Genomic DNA, 20,084 nt, shown 5'->3' on the forward strand with positions numbered 1-20,084 from the left:
TTGCTGCAAATACCTGTATATTGAAGCTGTCTTCTCTGTCCTACTTAAACACATTCAAATGTCAACGCTGGTTTGTTTGCGGAGCTCCGTGAATCACGTGACCACATGGCGGCGACGCCGGCGAGATCAAAGCTTGTCGCAGCTCTGTTTTACAATGGCTCTGGCGTTAAAAGCGCTACATTTTACGATTTACGCCACATTAAGTGCGCTAAAACGGTATCGTTTGAATTTAGTATTAAATTTAGTATTAAACTTACTTACAACATTTGAAAGCTGACTTCATTTAAAATCGCAAGCAGGGTTGCCAGTTTGACGTGAGATTTACATGGGCAGAGAGCGTGAGACAGAGCCTGAAAGCGTGTGTCTCACCCCAAATGTGTCAGAGTTGGCAACCCTGGTTTACACCCCCGAACGTGATTTTTACTTGGCACCCCCCTCGAACCGCGATTTTTGGCTGCATTTGAGTAGCAATTGAGCGAGTTTTGTTTTGAAAACCTGGCAACCCTGCCTATGGGTGAGACTTCTGGTTAAACGCTATATCGTGCAGTAAACTGTAAAACTGTTTGCACTACAAACCAGTGTGCCCATAATTAAGAAGATGCATTAAAATATGTTAAGGCACAAAAAGTTGCAATATCAAACAGCAAAACGAGCTGTTTTGTACTAGCTGGATGCGGATGAAACCGGAAGCCAGACGCATAAAATTTACAAATGGCCATGCCCGCTCTTACAAGAAGAAGAATGTGGATAACCAGCTAATGCAACATGGGAAGAAGAAAACAACAATACCTGGCATGTGAAGTTTTGTTAACAGGGCAAAGCAATGAGACTAATATGGATAAAATATGCAGAAAAAGTAACTGAAAGAAACTAGTTTGTCAAAAGTGTTATGTCAACACACCCACTAGAGAGCCTATGAAATCTAAACTAATAAAGCAAGCCAAATATAACCACAGTGAAGATAGAAACAAAGAAGGCAGGAGATTAAAAGGAAATTAAATGACCATTTTTAACCGCAGAAGAATATACACAGTCTGAACCCAAACTAAACAGACCATATTACGTCAAATTCACTTTCCCTCATAAAAACGCAGACAGACGGGACGTAATGACGTTATTTGTTTATTAGCAGTCAGATCTAACCCAAGGTCTCATGTAATGTAGTTTGAAATTATGAAAACTGTAGTTACATTCAGTTTTTTCTGAACTATGACAGGCTTTACAAACACTCAGAAAATAAAATTGTTCTGTTGAAGAGTTGGGAATCGCTTTGGGAAAAACTCCTGGCTCTTTTTTGGAATGTTCAACATTGGTTTAATGATTTTTATTTTCCTCAAATCAAGAACATCCTTTAGTATTTCATTCACACAACATACACGCTTGCTATAATACAAAAAGGCCAGGTAATAATGGCAAATAGTCTCAAATTTCCATTTGGGAGTCTGTTAAAGCTGCTAACCCTGCAGTAATTTAGATACGTTACCAAAAGCACACGTCTTCATTGCACACGATGTTTACAATCACATAGGCGTTTAACTTCAACCAGTGGACAAACATTCATGTATCTTTGCATAACCCAAACTCTTCAAACAGGACAAGCTGTGTGGTCAACAACCTCAAAGGACAAAAAAGCAAAAACAAACACTGCATTGATCACACATACTTTACATTCAGATGACATGAAACGTCTTTTTTGAGGTGTGCTGGTAGAATAAGAAAATAACGTGACATGATTGTGCTGTACAGAAGCGCTTGTGCACTGATGTTCGAGACAACACTACTAGATTACAGACCTGGGCCTCCACTCTTAAAGGCCTTTAGTGTCTTTACAATCCATTATATACAGATAGGCATTCATTTAAAAACATTAAGTCGAATTCAGACACCAATCTGAGGGAAATATGGGGGTCAGAGGAAGAGGGTGTTCAATATGGCAAACAGAAGAAACAGTCAATTTTATGAGCATCCAGAGACTGACACAAATTCCTGATCGACTGATCACTGTTTCATTCTAACAGAACAAATCAGCTAATACCCCCCTAACATCCCCAAAACCAAATGGAAAAAAAAATAAATAAATAAAAATATAATAATAAAGAAAATATACACATATTTTAAGACCATTGTGATTATTTGTGTGCCATTAGTATAAGTGACATTACAATTTTTATTATTTTTTATCACATTATAGGAAAGAAAATAAGACGTTTTGGTAATAAAATATAAAGAACTAGTGATCAAAATGTGCTTAGTTTTTATAAAAATAATGTCACCATGCAATGCAATGCAAAAAAAAAAAAAAAAAAAAAGAAAGAAAGAAAAAAAGGCACGTGACAATATTTTTCCAAATTACAGGAAAGAGAATGAGATGTTTGATTTAATAATACAGTAATAATCATTTGTGGTCGAAATGTGTCAAATAAAATAAAAATAATGAAATAAAATGAAAATGAAAAGCTTCATTTTCTTTATGCTAAATATTTCTTTTTGAAATACAAACTGGACATGTTTCTGAAAAATTAGGAGGATATGCAAATCAAATCACTGATATTTTCTAGACATACTAAGACATGAGTTCTTTCATTAACATCCGGATTATCAAAACCAGAGGTAGCATATGAAGACTTATGTTTCACCACAAAGTATGTTCCCTCTTCAAGATCCATTTTGTCCAAAAATGTGTGAATTACAGGCTGTTTTACTAGCCATTTCCAAGAAGTGTTCACCACAAACCCTTAGACCCACAGATTCATACAGACAAATAAACAGTGACCAATTTAAAAGCACTTAAATGTGTTCCAATGCATTTTTTCCTTGAGGCAATACATTTTTAGAGAGAAGTCTTTCTCTTAAAACTGTCAAGTGTCTCATTCCCAGACAGTCACACATTACATGAAAGATGGTCCCTGTCTGATGTGACTTATCACAATAACCATAAATAATAATAATAAAAGAAAATCTTACAATGGTTGTGGAAAACATCAGTTGCTTTTAAGAAATTTCCCTCATCTCCTAAAATTGCACTTTATTCAGTTCTCCATTGAAAACTTCTGAAATAAGGCTGAACACATTTTAATCAGATAAAGTACTAACGCAAGACACTTTCAGAGTTCATTTAAAAACTTAACCCAGTTACCAAAAGGAAATGAATATAAATCAATTACAGATGCATCTATGAAGTCAAAACAGGAGCAAATTAATCTGTGGAAAGCAAATCTTAATGAATCTGTGACCTAATGGAGTGAATCTCATGAAATCTCTTTAAGAACATGACCAGGTCATATTTTATTTAGAATGAAATTAGATTTTGCGTAAGGAAAATTAAGCCTTTTGTTAGGTCCATTAACATTTAAGTGTTTTTTTTTTGTGACCACTCAGCTCTTTTCCCAATGTAATGTAATGCAAAAATAATATATATTTAAAGGAAAAGTTCACTCAAAAATGAACTCACCCTCATGTTGTTCCAAACCTGTAAGAACTGAACACAAAATATGATATTTTAAAGAATAATGGTAGCCAAACACTTGCTGGTTACCAACAGTCTTCAGTCTATTTTTTTTTCTCTATTGAACAGAAGAAACCGATACAGATTTGCTACAACTTGAGTGTGAGTAAATGACAAAATTCTGGGGTCAACTACCCCTTTAAATGAGAAACATGCTTTCATTTACTGTATTGATTGATTGATTTGCCAATTTAAGTAAGAAATTCTTGTATAACATTGTTTTTTTTATTGCAATACAGTAGAAATTACAGCATGACAAAAAAATCTCAAATTAAAACATTCCATATATATCTACCAGTCAAAAGTTTTTGAATAATAAGATTTTTAAAGTCTGTTCTGCTCACCAAGCCTGCATTTATTTGAATATTAAAAAAAATAAAATAAAATATTTTGACTATTTAAAATAACTGTTTTCTATTTTAAAATATTTAAAATGTATTTTTAGCATCATTACTCCAGTTACAAAAATCATTCTAACATGCTGATTTGTTGTTCAAAAAACATTTTTTATTACTATTATCAAAAAGTTACATAAAACATACATAATGTTACTTATTTCAGATAAATGCTGAATATTTGGATTTTTAGCATGGATGCATTAAATTGATCAAAAGTGATGATATTTTATATATTTATAGATGACATTTATAACGTAACAGAAGATTTCTAATTTCAGATCATAATAATAATAAAGGTTTTTTAGCAGCAAATCAGAATTTTAGAATGATTTCTGAAGGATCATGTGACTGGAGTAATGATGCTGTAAAATTCTGCTTTGAAATCACAGGAATAAATTACATTTTAAATTATTAAAGTTATTTTAAATAGTAAAAATATTTCTAAATTTTAATATTTTTGCCGTACTTTGGATCACATAAATGCATGCTTGGTGAACAGAAGAGACTTCTCTATAATAATAATAATAATAATAATAATAATAATAAAAAATTAATTTAATTTAAATATATAATTTTTTTGGGACAGATCATGACCGGATTTTCATGATATTCACCCACAAAGTAGAAATCATATGAAGCATTTCTGTTCCTTGTATTTTCACTTGCACTGAGAATTCTGAATTTAGTTTTACACATTAGAGTTAAATGGACCATCTGCAGTCATTTCACACTGAATTTGAATGAGACATTTGAAGTTAATGTAGTCTCACTGTCTCTTGCTGTAGACTATCTCTCCTGTTGGTCAGAGCTGGCCTTTTGCCCCGCCTCCTCAGTGGGCGTGTCCAGTACTGGATTAACAAATCCCTCAAAGTCCTCGTCGCCATGATCGCCGCTGTCCTCGGGATGTGCGCTGACAAAGTCATTCTCCCACTCCAGAGCGTTGGAGTCTTCAGAGGTGGAGGTGGGGCCACTGTCCAGCTGTTTCCCACCGGGACGAAGCGCAGCTCGTAAAATGTCCTCCTCTGTTTTGGAACGCTCCCATGCAGGACCCATCCTGTTCATTCCTGTAAAACGCCACATATTAAGTAAATTATGAATTATGTTTTTCTTTACAAAAATCTGAAATATTCACAATAAGGTCTCATTTGTAATATTTAATAAAGTAGATAACATGAACTAACAAGGAGCAATATATTTTTACAAAATTCATTGATGTTTGCTAATTTGAGGAAAAATACAAATTTTCCTTGTTTGTTTACATTGTACTGATGTTAAAATATACAAATACTGATTTCAGAACTTTATTAATAAATGTTAAAATTTACATGAACCTGTGTATTTTAGTATAACTGATATACTCATAGTGTTTGTTCATATTTTAAATTAGATATTATTTTTGATTGTTTTCACTTTAATTTTAGTTAAGTTAATATTAAGTCATTAATTCTGTTGTGTTTGTCATATTTATTATTTGTCTTAAAACATGTATGCAGTTTGTAGTAATTGTTATTTATTAGTTTTAGTACTTTATTAAAATAAACAAAAATGAGAAATTGTTTATTTTATTCCAAGTAACAAAAATGTTTTTTTTCTATGGTTTTACTTTGTTTTAGTTAACAAACAAGGAAAACATATATTTAGTTTACATTGCATTGATGTTAAAAGACAAAAATATTGATTTTAGAAGTTTATTAATAAACTGATATACTGTTATAGTTTTTGTTTATATTTTAAATTGGATATTATTTTTGATTGTTTTTGCTTTAATTTTAGTTAAGTTGCATTAATTTTGTTGTGTTTTTTGTAATTTTAGTCATTTTAGTGTTTCACATTAAAATAAACAAAAATGAGAAATTAATGTTTATTTTATTCATGTTTATTTTATTCCAAGTAACATTTTTTTTTTTCCCCTATGGTTTTAATTTTGGTTTTAGTTAACCAAGTATACAAATTTTCCTTGTTTCTTTACATTGCATTACCATAATACAAAGTGTTATGGAAATGTTGAAAAATGCCTAGACAGACCTGACTTGGATGTGGCATTTAAAGGCCTAACTGACCTTGTTGTAACTTGCCTAACTGGCCTAACTGGCATGTTGTGACTTGCACAGTTTGTATAATAAATAATTACTAAATCATGACAGGAAGCAAGCGTTCTGGAGGTCCAGTGTAGTGACTCACCCTCCTCATCCTCCCACTCCAAGTCCAGTGAGGTGGCGTCAGTCTTACTGGTGAAGTCCCAGCTGCTCTCTGTGTTCGGGGTCACCACATTTGTCTCAGAGCTGAGCCCTTAACACACAAACAGAAAAAACAGAGATTTTTGCATTTAGAGATGAATACAGTTTCACTTATATTAATGTATTCTAAAAATATTCTGTAATATCGTAATTGAAATGTGTTAATGGGAACTCACTGTTACTGCGAAACGCTTCAGATTGAGCCTTCACACTCTGCAGGTACACCTCGAACTCTGCATCAGAAGCTTTGCTGCAGAAACACACACACACACACACACACACACACACACACAGTTACATCAGCCATCTGCAAAACACTGCTGTTATCACCATAAACGCGTGTAGAGAGACTGTGGACAGCATGACAGTCTTATGAACCTCGTTACAGTAAAACTGTAGAAGCGGCGGTTCCATCTGATGCAACATCACTGTGATTTTTTTATCAGTTTCTGACAATTAAAAAAAAACAAAAAACACACCATGAACCACTAGCACACTTTAACACGTTGTTTTGTTTTTTTTGGTGAGCCGAACCCCTTCAACAATGTTTTCTTTTAGCACCCACTGAGTTATAAGTCAATATTTCAATAATTTAACAACATACTCACATGTTGACAGTTCTCTGGTGTTGGTAACATGACATGAAGGTAAACAACTAAATATTTCATCTTTTTTTCCAGTAAGTGTTTTGATTGTTAATTTAATTTTTTATTTAATATCTACATTTATTAGCTATTCTCTCTACAGATCCCTCATGAACCCTAGTTTTTCAAAACACTGCTTTAATGGAACTAGTAAGAATAAGTTTTATTATTTAAAACTAATTATGCTATACTAAATAATATATAAATAAAAATATGTACAGTATCCACAAGTCTCCTACACCCCATGAAGACTTGCGCGAAAAGTGGGAGCGTCTTCCAGTTCAAAGTAAACAAGCGGGACGTGACACTCATTCATTCAACAGTTGACGGGAATGACGGGCAAATGAAGCCTCGTGAAGCACTGAAACTTTCCTCTGACTGTTTCAGAAAAAGATTCAAAGCTTTGAGAGTGTCGAAAACAGCGCAATCTGGTGGTTAGTAAAAACAAAGCAGCCAAAAGACTAAAGCTCCATCGGAAGAAGCATTCACCACAATGTCCATAGATCGGTCCATGTTATATGCACAAATAAAAGCCTAACCATGTGTGTGTGTTTGTTGAATTTCTGACTCTGATAAATTAATTTACCCATTGAACAGTGCCGTTAAATGCCAGGACGAATATCAATATGATGTAATAGAAGAATAATGTACACATATATTAATTGCATATGGGATATATTTAATTTTCCTGAAATAATTTGTATTCTTCATATTACTTGTATGACTGGGTATTTAAAAATGTAATTATTAAATAGGTCCCGATGAAAATGTACTCGCAAAGTAAGATCTGGGGGTCAAACATTAGGACACACAAAGTGAATCACGCACATGACTGGACAGAAAGTGAGGCTTCTACGAAAGTGATTTCTACGTTAACAAGCCTTGAATTGAGGCTTCATCTGGCATGCCCTTTATCACAAGCTCTGATGTCTCGGTTCAAATGTCATTTCACTAGTTGGCAGTCATTCAAGATTTAGCGATCTAAACTTGCTAATGATGTGGGAACACAAATTCGAAAAGCATATGTTGTCCATAAGAACGTAATGACATCTCTCATAAAGGTGTGCATCTTTACAAATTAAACAATGGTCTAAAAAAACATTTAGCCTCTTCGCTAATTAGCACACTAAATACCATTGGTATACTACGTCGACTGCCTCACCGGAAGTTGTACCCACATTCTTTTTTTTACAGAAGCTTTTTTACAAAAATATGCAGTACATATTTGTAATGTAAAGCTAAATTCGTATTATTTTATTATTTGTCTTAAATACTCATTTTTTATTTTACAGTGAAAAATTACAAAAGTAATATTTCTTATTTAGTTTTTTTTTTAGTAATTTGTATATTAATTGTTGTTGTAGTAGTAATATTATGAATAATTATATATATATATATATATATATATATATATATATATATAGCTGCAAGCAGTGATTACAGTCAGTGTTGCCAAGTCTGCGGTTTTCCCCAAGAATTGGGCTACTTTTACACTGTTGCCACAGGTAGTTTTTGATGTCCGTGGGTTGAAGTGGCCCAGTAACATCATATTTAGTCGCTGAAATGCAAATTTACCAGTGGAACCCTGACACAAAAATTTGTAACATGATTTTTAACAGGGTTCAAGTGCTTTAAGGCGTTTAAGCAAATATGGAAAAATACATTGTTTAGCAAGTCTGTAACCACCTAAATCAATTATTGAAAAAATAAATAAATAAATAAAAATAATTGGGGGCAAATACAGGTAATCTGCCATAAAAATATGATGTTTTTAAACATTTATGACTGTTATAGCACCAGCTGTGGTCCGTGAAACATTGCACGCTTGTCTAGAATCACCTGTCGCATGTACTCAGCGGGTTTCGAGAAGTTTTGAGTTTTCATTTAGGCTTTATAGGCTTTAGGGTATATTTGGACAGGCTCCTTTTTCTAAAGGACCCTGTTATAGCTTTCCAAAGGATACATTTCAACATGTTTTTTTTATAATTATTGACCTAGAGAGTCCAGAGAATTGCACTGCAGTGTTTTTTTTCCCAGAGCGAAGAAACCTAGGACAAGTTCGAAACAAGTAGTTCTCTCACATTTTCTCACTCTTTTAAAAAAAGTTCTAGAGACAAAGTTGTCCGGAATGAGGAGTTCTATCGTATGATTAGAATATTGTGCATATGTGTGAAAACCACATGGCACACAATCATTTACACCCTTGAAAAATGAGATATCGCCCTCCAGTGGCCGATTTTTATTTTCAAATGTCTCTCAGACCTTTGGGTCCTGCGAGTCAAACAGGGCCACCAAGTTTTGTTCCATTCATCCTCCATTAACCTTGTCTAACAGGTGCTCATAATTCATCAGCCAGAGGCAGCCATGTTTTTTGAGATAAGCAAATGTCCTTATCCAATTGTGACACTTTGGATCAAGACCGTGCACCCCCAATTTTCATGCTGATTTTTTTCCTGTGACCTCAGATTGAGCTCTTACATAAGTGTTTTAAGTTTGGCGGAGATATCTCATTCCGTTCAGCAGTTATAGGCATTTTACTAAAAGTGGCCATGCCCCTTTCGAACGTTTTGTCGCCCTTTGCGACGGCGAGTCGAAAGATCAGCTATTTTTTGATAATTATTGATATTCACTCTTCAGAGTGAAAAACCTAGTACTAGTTCACAAAAGTAGGTTTTTAAAAAAAAAAAAGTGAAATACCCAAAAACAAACACAATCGAATCAGTTATAATTATGATTACGATTTTCTACTTTTGTTCGCTGTAGCGCCCTGTCAGGCAGATTGGGGCAGGCAGTGTGAGTACTACCATCCCTCAGAGTTTCAAGTCTCTACGACTTACAATTTGCTCTGAATAATCAGCTTTACGTGAAAATTGCTGATCCATTTCTAACAAATTCCAATATGGTTTCAGTGCTATGCACTTGAACCCCTGATTACTATTTTTATTACTATCATTCCATTGCAGTATTGATATATAACCACAAAATTAAATGAAGAAAAGTCAAAATTCATTTGTTTTCATGACACCTGACTTAATATTTTACATCTATTGCAAGTGTGACTTAGGTGTTTGGGGGTCAGTAAATATCGTTTACATTCATTGCGGAGCAGAACGAACTTACATTTTGTGCCGAGGGTCTTTGCTCTCTGCTTCTGATCTGGTTTTGATCCTCTGCGACTGCTGCGGCTTCCCCTGAAAGTACATTTTTAAAAGTGACAACTGACTCACTTCTTATAATATTTCACCAAAGCGCTACAGTATCGTGTTGATATTTAAAAAACTTGCATTTCTAAAATTATTTCTAACTGTTTGTGCCAAAGTTTAGTGCCCTACTGGAAAACAGACACCACATGTAATATTAGCAGATGGTCAAACACACAAATCATGGTAGAACGCAAAACAACAGGAAATGAAAATGAACAGGACATGAGGGCAAATTAAGAAGAAAAACACTAATAAAATAGGAGGAAATAAGAGTTCCGTTTTAGGTAGAGGTTTTCTTGGAAGCAGATTGATTTTACATTTATCAGCATTAAGTGCGGAGGTTATTCACAAGACGCTGATCAATATTTGACAAGGGACCAACGTTAAAAGCCTTCAATCCAATGCAAACTATTGCATGTCACAATCTATATACAGCATATTTCAAAGATGAGAATTTTAACAACAAAAAAAAAACATGATATACAATTCATAACTTACAAATGTAAGCAACTATTCCTGATAGAACAAAACTTGTTATATATAAATTCCACAGAGCTGAAGGCGTGTCATAAATGAAAGGGGTGTGGCTGAAGGTTAATGGGCGGGGTTAAGAGAAGGGCTGGGCGTGCTCAGTGCGAACGCCTCACCTCCTTTAGCTTTCGTTCCTTAGCGAGCCGCGCTGCCTCGCGCTGGGCTGCAAAAACAGCCTCCTCTTCTAGCCTTAACTTCTCCTCTTCTGCCACTAACTGGGCAGAAATCACAACAGAAAGGGAAGGTTAACTAAACTCAAACAAAAGCAGGGGTGAAAAATCAAAGCAATGGAAAACAACAAATGAAAGCATAAACTCAACATAAGCTCTAACTTAAAGGTAAACATGTTTTGAACTTGACCATTTAAAAGTCACATGAAATGATTTATTTCACATATGATGACCTGCTGTACCTCTGCATTCAGCTTTTGGTCAATCAGCGTCTGTTTGTCTGAGATGGCAGTGTAGCGATGCTCCTTCAAGTGAACGATCTCCTCTTCGCTGATGGGTCTGGACCAATGACAAGAGAGAGAGCTGAGTTCAGAGTTGCATCGACCAATCAAAATCTGACCTCATGCTACATGATGAACTAACCTGATAGGAATGTGACTAATTGTTACAGTCCTAACTTGGTCATAAAATGGCTAGTCTTGATTATCCACTATCTATTTGGGTCCCTTTGACCCAAATAGAGACCCAAAATCATTTGGCTACCAAAATATCTTCTTCTGTGTTCCAAAATTTCATTTTTAGGTGGACTATACCTTTAAGTTACATTTGAAGGCAAAAGTCTACATACACCAAAAAAAATGACACTGTTCAAAAGTTTACATACACTTGATTCTTAATACTGTGTTGTTATTTGAATGATCCACAGCTGTGTTTTTTTTTTTTGTTTAGTTATAGCTGTTCATGAGTCCCTTGTTTGTCCTGAACAGTTAAACTGCCCGCTGTTCTTTAGAAAAGTCCTTCAGGTTCCACAAATTCTTTGGTTTTTCAGCCTTTTTGTGTATTTGAACCCTTTGCAACAATGACTGTACGATTTTAAGATCCATCTTTTCACACCGAGGACAACTGAGGGACTCATATGCAACTATTTCAGAAGATTTGAATGCTCACTGATGCTCCAGAAGGAAAAACAATGCATTAAGAGCCAGGGGTGAAAACTTTTGAATGGAATGAGGATGTGTACATTTTTCTTATTTTGCCTAGATATCATATTTGTTTCATTTAGTACTGCCCTTCAGAAGCTATAGAAGATACTTACATGTTTCCCAGAAGACAAAAGTTAAACTTACCCTAATCTTAAAATTTTAAAAGTTTTCACCCCCTGCCTCTTAATGCATCGCGTTTCCTTCTGGAGCATCAGCGAGCATTTGAACCTTCTGTAATAGTTGCATATGAGTCCCTCAGTTGTCCTCAGTATGAAAAGATGGATCTCAAAATCATACAGTCATTTTTGGAAAGTTCAAATACACAGAAATTCATGCTGAAAAAACAAAGACTTTGTGGGACCTGAAAGATTTTTTAAGAACAGTAGGCAGTTCAGGACAAACTAGGGACTCATGAACAACTATCACTATGTATGTAAACTTTTGAACAGAGTAATTTTAATAAATTCAACTATTATTTTCTCTTTTATGTGAAATATCTTAATCAGGTCAGTACTAAATAAACAATAACATGCATTTTATATGATCCCTCTTATTTTAGTAAAATAATTAACATTTTGCAAGCTGTATGTAAACTTTTAACCTCAAATGTAGATATGGTTTAAACAGTTTAAACATACCTTTAAGTGACATTTAGATACAGTTTAAGCAATTTAAAATGCTCATGCTGATACAACAAAACTGAAGTCACCATCCTCAAATCAAGATACAATAAAACAGTTTTAGAAAGTTCATTATGCTGCAAAATTATTAGCCTATTTAATCATGAGGAGAAAATGTTCCAGTGCTAAAAGTGTTCAAGTACTAAAAACAGTTTACAAGCGTCCACAAACCACATATAAGTAAATAAACCAGTCAGGCTCTTAATATCATACCTGGGGCAGCTTTGTGAGCTCTCACCCTGGAAAAGAAGACACAAGTGTTGACGTCTAAGCGAAAGAGGAATATTGTAAAACCGTGAGTGCGATTCTGTAAGTTTGTCCTCACCTCATCGCTCTCCACAAGATTCTCAAACTGTAACAGAATGCATAAACGTCATTCAAACTGCAGATTTGTTTTTAAAGGATTATCCTTATTTTTAAATAAATTATGATGGCTGCACCTCAATGGTATAGTGTTCACCAGCTGTGCTGCTTCTGAAGTACTTTGACCTAATGTTAAAAAAAGGAATTGTAAGTCATCAGGCCAAACATGTTGCATGTGAGGTAACGTACGCTTACTCCTGAAAAAAAGTGTATTAAAATATTTTAAAACATGATTTAAGTAACCATATGTCCACTGCCATCATCTACTCTGAGAAGCATCAGATGGAGACTTCTCAAAACAATAACAGTAATAATCTAAGACGTTACAGACAATATGTGACCCTGGACCACAAAACCAGTCTTAAGTCGCTGGGGTTTATTTGTAGCAATAGCCAAAAATACATTGTATGGGTCAAAATTATTGATTTTTCTTTTATGGCAAAAATCATTAGGAAATTAAGTAAAGATCATGTTCCATTAAGATATTTTGTAAAATTCCTACTGTAAATGTATGAAAACCTAATTTTTGATTAGTAATATACATTGTTAAGAACATTATTTGAAGAACTTTAAAGGTGATTTTCTCAATATTTTGATTTTTTTGCACCCTCAAATACCTGATTTTTAAATAGTTGTATCTCGGCCAAATATTGTCCTATCCTAACAAACTATACATCAATGAAAAGCTTATTTATTGCGTTCATATGATGTAAAAATCTCAATTTTGAAAAAAAAATGACCCTTATGACTGGTTTTGTGATCCTGGGTCACATATATATTAACTATAGGGTATAAAATATGTCTTGTACTATCTTAGATCTATTAAAAGAAATTACACCAGGACACAAGACTGACGTCCCAGGGCGGATTCACAAAGGGACTCTGGGCGGGGTCCTGAGATCACATCATCAACTAATGCGGAAACTAGAGTAGCATTGATAAGTCTGAATCATTTAAGCGAATCGGTTCGTTCGGACAGTTCGTTTTAAAAAAAACGATTCGAATCATCACTCGAACGCGTGAAACGAAGACGTTCTTGTATTTACGGTATTTTTATATATCCAATAAATTTAGCAATAACTAAATGTGTAACTACATGCTTGATCACAATATGAGTCACTGTTCTTCCAAAGAGTCAAGTGATTTACAAACGCGAGGCGAATCGACTCAAGTGAATCATTAGAATGAATCGCTTCAAAACAACAGTGAACATCACTAATGGGAGTGCTATCAGCTGAATTCTACTTATGTAACTGTACAGTAGTATTAATAGTCAGTTGTTGTAAAATATCCAGCGAGTTTCAGCTGTTCACTGACTGTTTTCCAATGCAGTGCACCTGACAGCCGGTGAATCATGCTCCCAAAGATCACAGATACCGTTTTCTTCCCTTCTTTCTTTTTTGAGAAATGCATATTAAATAACAAGCCACATGAATGACTCACCCTCCTCCTCTTTGTATCCTGTTTGCTTCCCTTCTAAAGAGCCCAAAACATTGAGCCCAGCAGTTCCCCATGGCATACACGGATCAGGTGTATGTATCAGCTACTCTTCCATTCCGGATACGTATCCTGCTTCTTCACGCACTGCTCTGGACGCGACGAGTTTATTTTGCATGACTCCTTAAAGCGCGAGCACGGAGCCGGTTCGCGCAGGTGAGTCACCTGCGGACACTTCGCTCGCACGGCGGCATCATTCATCGCCCATGGCTGGTATTCTCAACTCCGGCCTAAAAGCCTCTATTGTTTCTTCTTCCTGACAACTCATACATGTGATTAATGTTTAAACTACGGCAAGTCGCGAGGCACAAATGCTGTAATGACGTTTCCGAAGCACTGGGGGCCGACAGAGATCATCCATGCTTAAAATTACCATGGTAACCAGAGTTTTCCCTAATAAATAACAGTTAGGATACTGTAGGTGGTGATAATAATGAAGGACTATAATAAGTATTTATCTATTAAAAGCGTAAATATAATAACTATATATATAACAACTATATATGTGCACTTGCTGCAATATGTTTGCCCTAAACTATGCATATTTGTCTGTCTCTAACCCTCACTTGAAGCTATAGTCCACCCAAAAATGAAATTTCTATATTTTTTCTCCCTGTCATTCCAAATCTGTATGACTTGCTTTCTTCTGTGGAACACAAAAGAAGATATTTGCTAATTATAAAAAAATATAAAATAAAATAAAAATTATATATATATATATATATATATATATATATATATATATATATATATATATATATATATACACAAATAAAAAAAAAAAAATAAAAAATAAAATAAAACAAGACAAAAAAATAACGCTAAAATATTATTGTCTTCCCCTCATGTCATTTCAAATCTGTATGACTTATTTTCATAAAATATAAAATAAAATAATAAAATACATTTAGAAAATACAAATAAAATGAATTAAATAAAAATAATAAAGTATCATTTTCTCACCCTTATGTCATTCCAAATTTCTATGACTTACTTTCATAAATTCTAAAATAAAATATAACATAAATGTTAAAAATAAAATAAATTAAAAAAAATAAATAAATAAAATAAAATATCATTATATCATTGTCTCCTCCTCATGTCATTCCAAATTTGTATGACTTATTTTCATAAAATATAAAATAAAATAAAATGTAAATTAAAAATACATTTAAATAAAATAAAATAAAATTATTAACATAACAAAATAAAAGTAATAAAATAAAATGTATGACTTATTTTCATAAAACGTAAAATAAAATAAATAAGATAAAACAATAAAATATAAATAAATAAAAAAATTAAATTAAATTAAATTATATTAAATATAATTTTTATCCCTCTCATGTTGTTCCAAATCTGTGTGACTTATTTTCATAAAATATAAAATAAAATAAAATAAAATAAAATAAAATAAAATAAAATAATAAAATGTAAATTAAAAATACATTTAAATAAAATAAAATAAAATTATTAACATAACAAAATAAAAGTAATAAAATAAAATGTATGACTTATTTTCATAAAACGTAAAATAAAATAAATAAAATAAAACAATAAAATATAAATAAATAAAAAATGTAATTTAATTAAATTAAACTAAAAATATATAAAGAGTATCCCCCTCATGTTGTTCCAAATCTGTATGACTTACTTTATTCTGTGGAACACGAAAGATATTTTGATAACCAGCTAAAATAAAATAAAAATACAAAATTACAAGGTAATCTGGATTAGGTAATCAGATTCCAAAAATTAAGTACATGTAATTAGATTATATTACATTTTAAAATCCTCATAATCAGTTTAGAGTTTTTAGAATTAGAATTTTTGTGTATTACTTAATTATTTACATAAATTATGGCAGCAAATTAAATGATAGTTTATTGATTTTCCCTAATTATATTTTTCCCTCTCTTTTAAAGTTTCCTTTCTAAACCTCCTACTGTCTGTCATTTACCTTTGATTATATTTACAATATAGAATGGCCATGTAAATGTCATGTAAATAAATTTTGTGCTCCATGCTTCTGAATTTGAAGGGGAAAAGCCAAACCCCATTGACATAAAAAAGTAGTTGTAATATCCGTGAGGAACTTAACATTTCATACATCAATACATTATATTTTAAGTAATTGTACATGCAAATTAATATAATATATAAATGAATATAATAATACACGTTCCTAGCACATTGACAATAAACAAAATTAGGCCTAGATACGTATGCTTTACCCCACCTTATGGTATTTTTCCAGATGTTTGGAGTTCCCATTTTTGTTTATTCCATTTTTCATATGTAGGTGTCCAACATCTCCGAATTGTTTGGATATCAGACACCTACATATGGAGGATCATCTGCGTCTCCTCTGACTCAGAAACAATGGGGTCTCCTGTATTACTTCATCAAAACAGAGACCCTGCTGGGTTTTTAAGGTCAAGGAGGATTAAAATCACATTAGCCAACGTACTTCGACGCTTGATTTCAGGGAGCGCAAATTGCTCCTAACAGCAGGTAAAGCCGCGCGCCCAGATTGCACCGCCAGGTACGGCAACCCCACCTTTACGGGCCGTCGGTCCGAAACCTTCACGTATGATTACGCTCCTAGACGTACAGATACACCCACACATACACCTGCTCCTGTCAGCAGGCCAGTGGGGCTCTTAATGAAAAGTAGATTATACCTGTAGACAGAAGACCGCTGTACTCGTGACACAGGTGGGACGACCGTTGTGATCCAAATGCTTGGCAAAGGTGCTGGAAAAACAGTGTCAGAGTTTTACGGATGTTTGCGGAGCGTGGTCATTTACCATGAAGGTTAACCTCCGAACACATAAAATGACTCATTGCTTTCTGCCGTATAGAGCTAATGCTCTCCATATGGCTGCATATGGAAGCATTATGAGGCTCTTTGTTCAATTGGATTTGCTAAATGTCTCTAATTCTTCACAGACGCAAACTAAATGTGTCTGCAGGCATTAGAGCATGTGTGATACATTCTGCAATTGGTGAAACGTCCCGTGTCATTTAACCTGCAAAGACTAATGAGACCTTCCTCCGTTTTCCAGCCCGCGGCCGCAGCACTTGCTTTTTCATCCTTTTGGATTCAGTGCACTAGCTCAAATCAGATTTAAGATTAGGAAAAACATGCTAAAAATACTTTTTTAGGGTGCCATAACAATTTTTAGGGGAGAAACTAATTAGGGTCGCAGCATCATGCCAGCACTGCATAAAACAAGAACTGCTGTTTCTTTGGAAACTGGAGAGAGACTTAAGTGTTTCCTGCTGTGGGCGAAAGGCACGCTGACATTCATCCTCTGATTCCCTTTGACCTCTGCACCGGATGAGTCTCAGGCACAGATGCTCGAGCTCGACGAGACCACGACTACACTACGGAGAGCAAGAATTATCATCTTTTATCGCTGGAATTCATTATGACTGGTTAAAGTGGCATTCACATATCGTTGTATAATGAGTGCTAAACTGTACAATCGTACATTCTTATGAAAATTTAAAAAAGAATTTTGAAAGTAACAAGACTTTATTTATTTATTTTTTTTAATTATTTTATTTATTTTTTTATTGTTTTAAGCAAATAGATCAAACATACTTATTATATAAACATACTTTACTAGTTAAAAGTTTTTGAACAGTAAGAGTTTTAATGTTTTTGCTCACCAAGCCTGCATTTATTTGATCTAAAATACAGCCAAAACAGTACCATTTTGAAATATTTTTACTTTTTTAAAATAACGGTTTTCTGTTTGAATATATCTTAAAATTTAATTTATTCCTGTGATTTCAAAGCTAAATTTTTAGCATCATTACTCCAGTCACATGATTTTTTTATATAATTTTTTTTTTTTTTATATATAATTTCTCCCCCGTACCCCTCAAAAAAAAAAAAAAAAAATAATAATAATAATAATAATAATTAATTAATTAATTAATTTGTACTGACTTCAAGCTTTTAAAAGGAATATTGTATAATGTTACAAAATCTTTTTTATTTTATAAAAATGCTGATCTATATATTCATTAAAGCATCCTGAAAAAAAGTACTTAACTGTTTTAAATATAATAATAAAAATAATAAATGTTTCTTGAACAGCAAATCAGCATATTAGAATGATTTCTGAAGGATCATTTGACACTGAAGACTGGAGTAATGATGCTGAAAATTTAGCTTTGATTACAGAAATAAATTACATTTTAAAATATATTTAAATATAAAACAGTTATTTTAAATAGTAAAATATTTTTAAAAATTGACTGTTTTGCTGGATTATAATAATGCAGGCTTGGTGAGCAGAAGAGACTTCTTAAAAAACATTAAAAATTTTACTGTTCAAAAACATTTTATTGGTAGTGTATGTTATTTTAGTTATTTTTTATTTTAGTCATTTTAGTATGCTATCACTGAAATACTAATATGGTTTTTGTTAATATTTTGAATTTATTTGAATTATTTCATTTTATTTGAGAGTTTTTGAAAGTTATTGTTATTGTAATAACAATATTGCAATTTTTGTTATTTTTTATTTTAGTTTTGTACATCAAGTAAAAGTCTGTATAAATCAACATTAAATATGTGTTCTGAGTTTGTCACACCACAGAAAAATGTGCTATTAACTACCCAGTCAAATTTAAATGATAAAAAACGTCAAGTAAATTAAGTAAATTATGAAAATCTTGAAAAAATAAGTAGTACTTTCTGCCCTCAAACGCTGGGGGCGTGTCCGCTATCGGCACTGAAGCCATGCCCCTCGCGGGAAAGCTGCCACCTCTCTCAACTGTCAAATACCACTACCTGAATAGATGCTTAAAAAGGAGACAGAGCTGTTTTGTGAATTATCGCAACCAGGTAATATGCATTTACGTGACAAGGCATAGCTACCTAGCAAACTGTAGGCTTTAGTAACTGACGGTAATGACAGTAGCTCGCAAATGAGCAGGCATGCCTAAACATCCTTAACACAAAAATGGTGCAAAACGGTATAACTTCACAATTCAGTCTTTGTAACATATTTTCAGTTGTACATTCATAATATGTTTAGAAACAATTCTCTGAATTAAAGGTCAATATGTGTTAGGAGTAATACACACCATTAATAATGTCTTGTAGTGTTTCCTAACTGAAGTGTTTTGGGTGCTTTGACCTGAGGGAGATGACAGATGGAGAATGTGGTCAGATGTGGTGTGAACATGTGGTTAACCCATTTGAGACCTGCAGCCCAGCTGATGTCTAATCCTGATGCAGCAGCAGAGAGGCTTCAGAACTGCTGATCATAGTAAATCTTACAAAAGCCTCAGAGAACAGAGTGACGCGAAGTGTAAGTTTGCTAGTAATATTCTGCGGTCTGTTGCCATAGTTACTTAAATCGGTCCTCAAGCTCACAGATCCTGATGTAATCAGTAACGCTGACATCACAACGATCCAACAGGGCCAACATCCAACTGGAGCACAGAAGGTAATCCAGACGACAATCTTCAGGGTGCTCTTTCATAGTTCAGAAATTCTGTTCTAGTTTTTTTTTTTTTTTTTTTTTTTTTTTTTAAGTTGAATTAGTTTTTATTTTTATATTTTCTGTTTTCATTTTAGTTTAATGTTGTTGTGTTTTTGTTATTTTTATTACATGTTCATGTCATCTACCCACTTATTAACCTACAGTATGACTTACTGAGTTACTGCTAAAAAAGACGGTCATTGTGACACTGTAAAGTGATGGAACTATGGCAGCATGTGCTATTAAAACCATTTTCATAGGTTTAATGTTACATTATTGGCTCGGAAAATGTTAATTTGACTAGAAACACCAGAGACCAGAAATGTAAAATGTTGTTCTAGTCAAGCAACACTATGTTTTCTATTA

The 20,084-nt window shown here is 33.4% G+C and overlaps 1 protein-coding gene across 2 annotated transcripts; it reads right to left on the reverse strand.

Annotated features, from left to right (window-relative positions):
- Positions 1 to 1,109: 1,109 nt before the first annotated feature.
- On the reverse strand, positions 1,110 to 14,482 carry ap1ar (adaptor related protein complex 1 associated regulatory protein). Of its 2 annotated transcripts, XM_051127393.1 has the most exons (10): positions 14,158 to 14,482; positions 12,792 to 12,840; positions 12,677 to 12,703; positions 12,565 to 12,590; positions 10,931 to 11,027; positions 10,635 to 10,733; positions 9,905 to 9,975; positions 6,317 to 6,390; positions 6,085 to 6,192; positions 1,110 to 4,967 (listed from the first exon to the last, which is right to left on the reverse strand). In XM_051127393.1, exons 1-10 carry the CDS (start codon positions 14,226 to 14,228, stop codon positions 4,690 to 4,692), a joined length of 900 nt encoding a protein of 299 aa, XP_050983350.1. In that variant the 5' UTR covers positions 14,229 to 14,482; the 3' UTR covers positions 1,110 to 4,689. The 2 variants fall into 2 exon arrangements, with proteins under 2 accessions (XP_050983350.1, XP_050983351.1); XM_051127394.1 differs by lacking the exon at positions 10,635 to 10,733.
- Positions 14,483 to 20,084: the final 5,602 nt, after the last annotated feature.

Source organism: Labeo rohita, chromosome 14 (genome assembly GCF_022985175.1).
Source record: "Labeo rohita strain BAU-BD-2019 chromosome 14, IGBB_LRoh.1.0, whole genome shotgun sequence".
Classification (NCBI taxonomy): domain Eukaryota; kingdom Metazoa; phylum Chordata; class Actinopteri; order Cypriniformes; family Cyprinidae; genus Labeo; species Labeo rohita.

Coding starts and splice junctions, on each gene's coding strand:
- ap1ar (XM_051127393.1), bottom strand. CDS start 14,228: ATGGGGAACTGCTGGGCTCAATGTTTTGGGCTCTTTAGAAGGGAAGCA. Junction 12,704..12,791: donor GTGAACACTATACCATTGAG/GTGCAGCCATCA, acceptor ATTCTGTTACAG/TTTGAGAATCTTGTGGAGAG. Junction 10,734..10,930: donor ACCAAAAGCTGAATGCAGAG/GTACAGCAGGTC, acceptor ATTTCTGCCCAG/TTAGTGGCAGAAGAGGAGAA.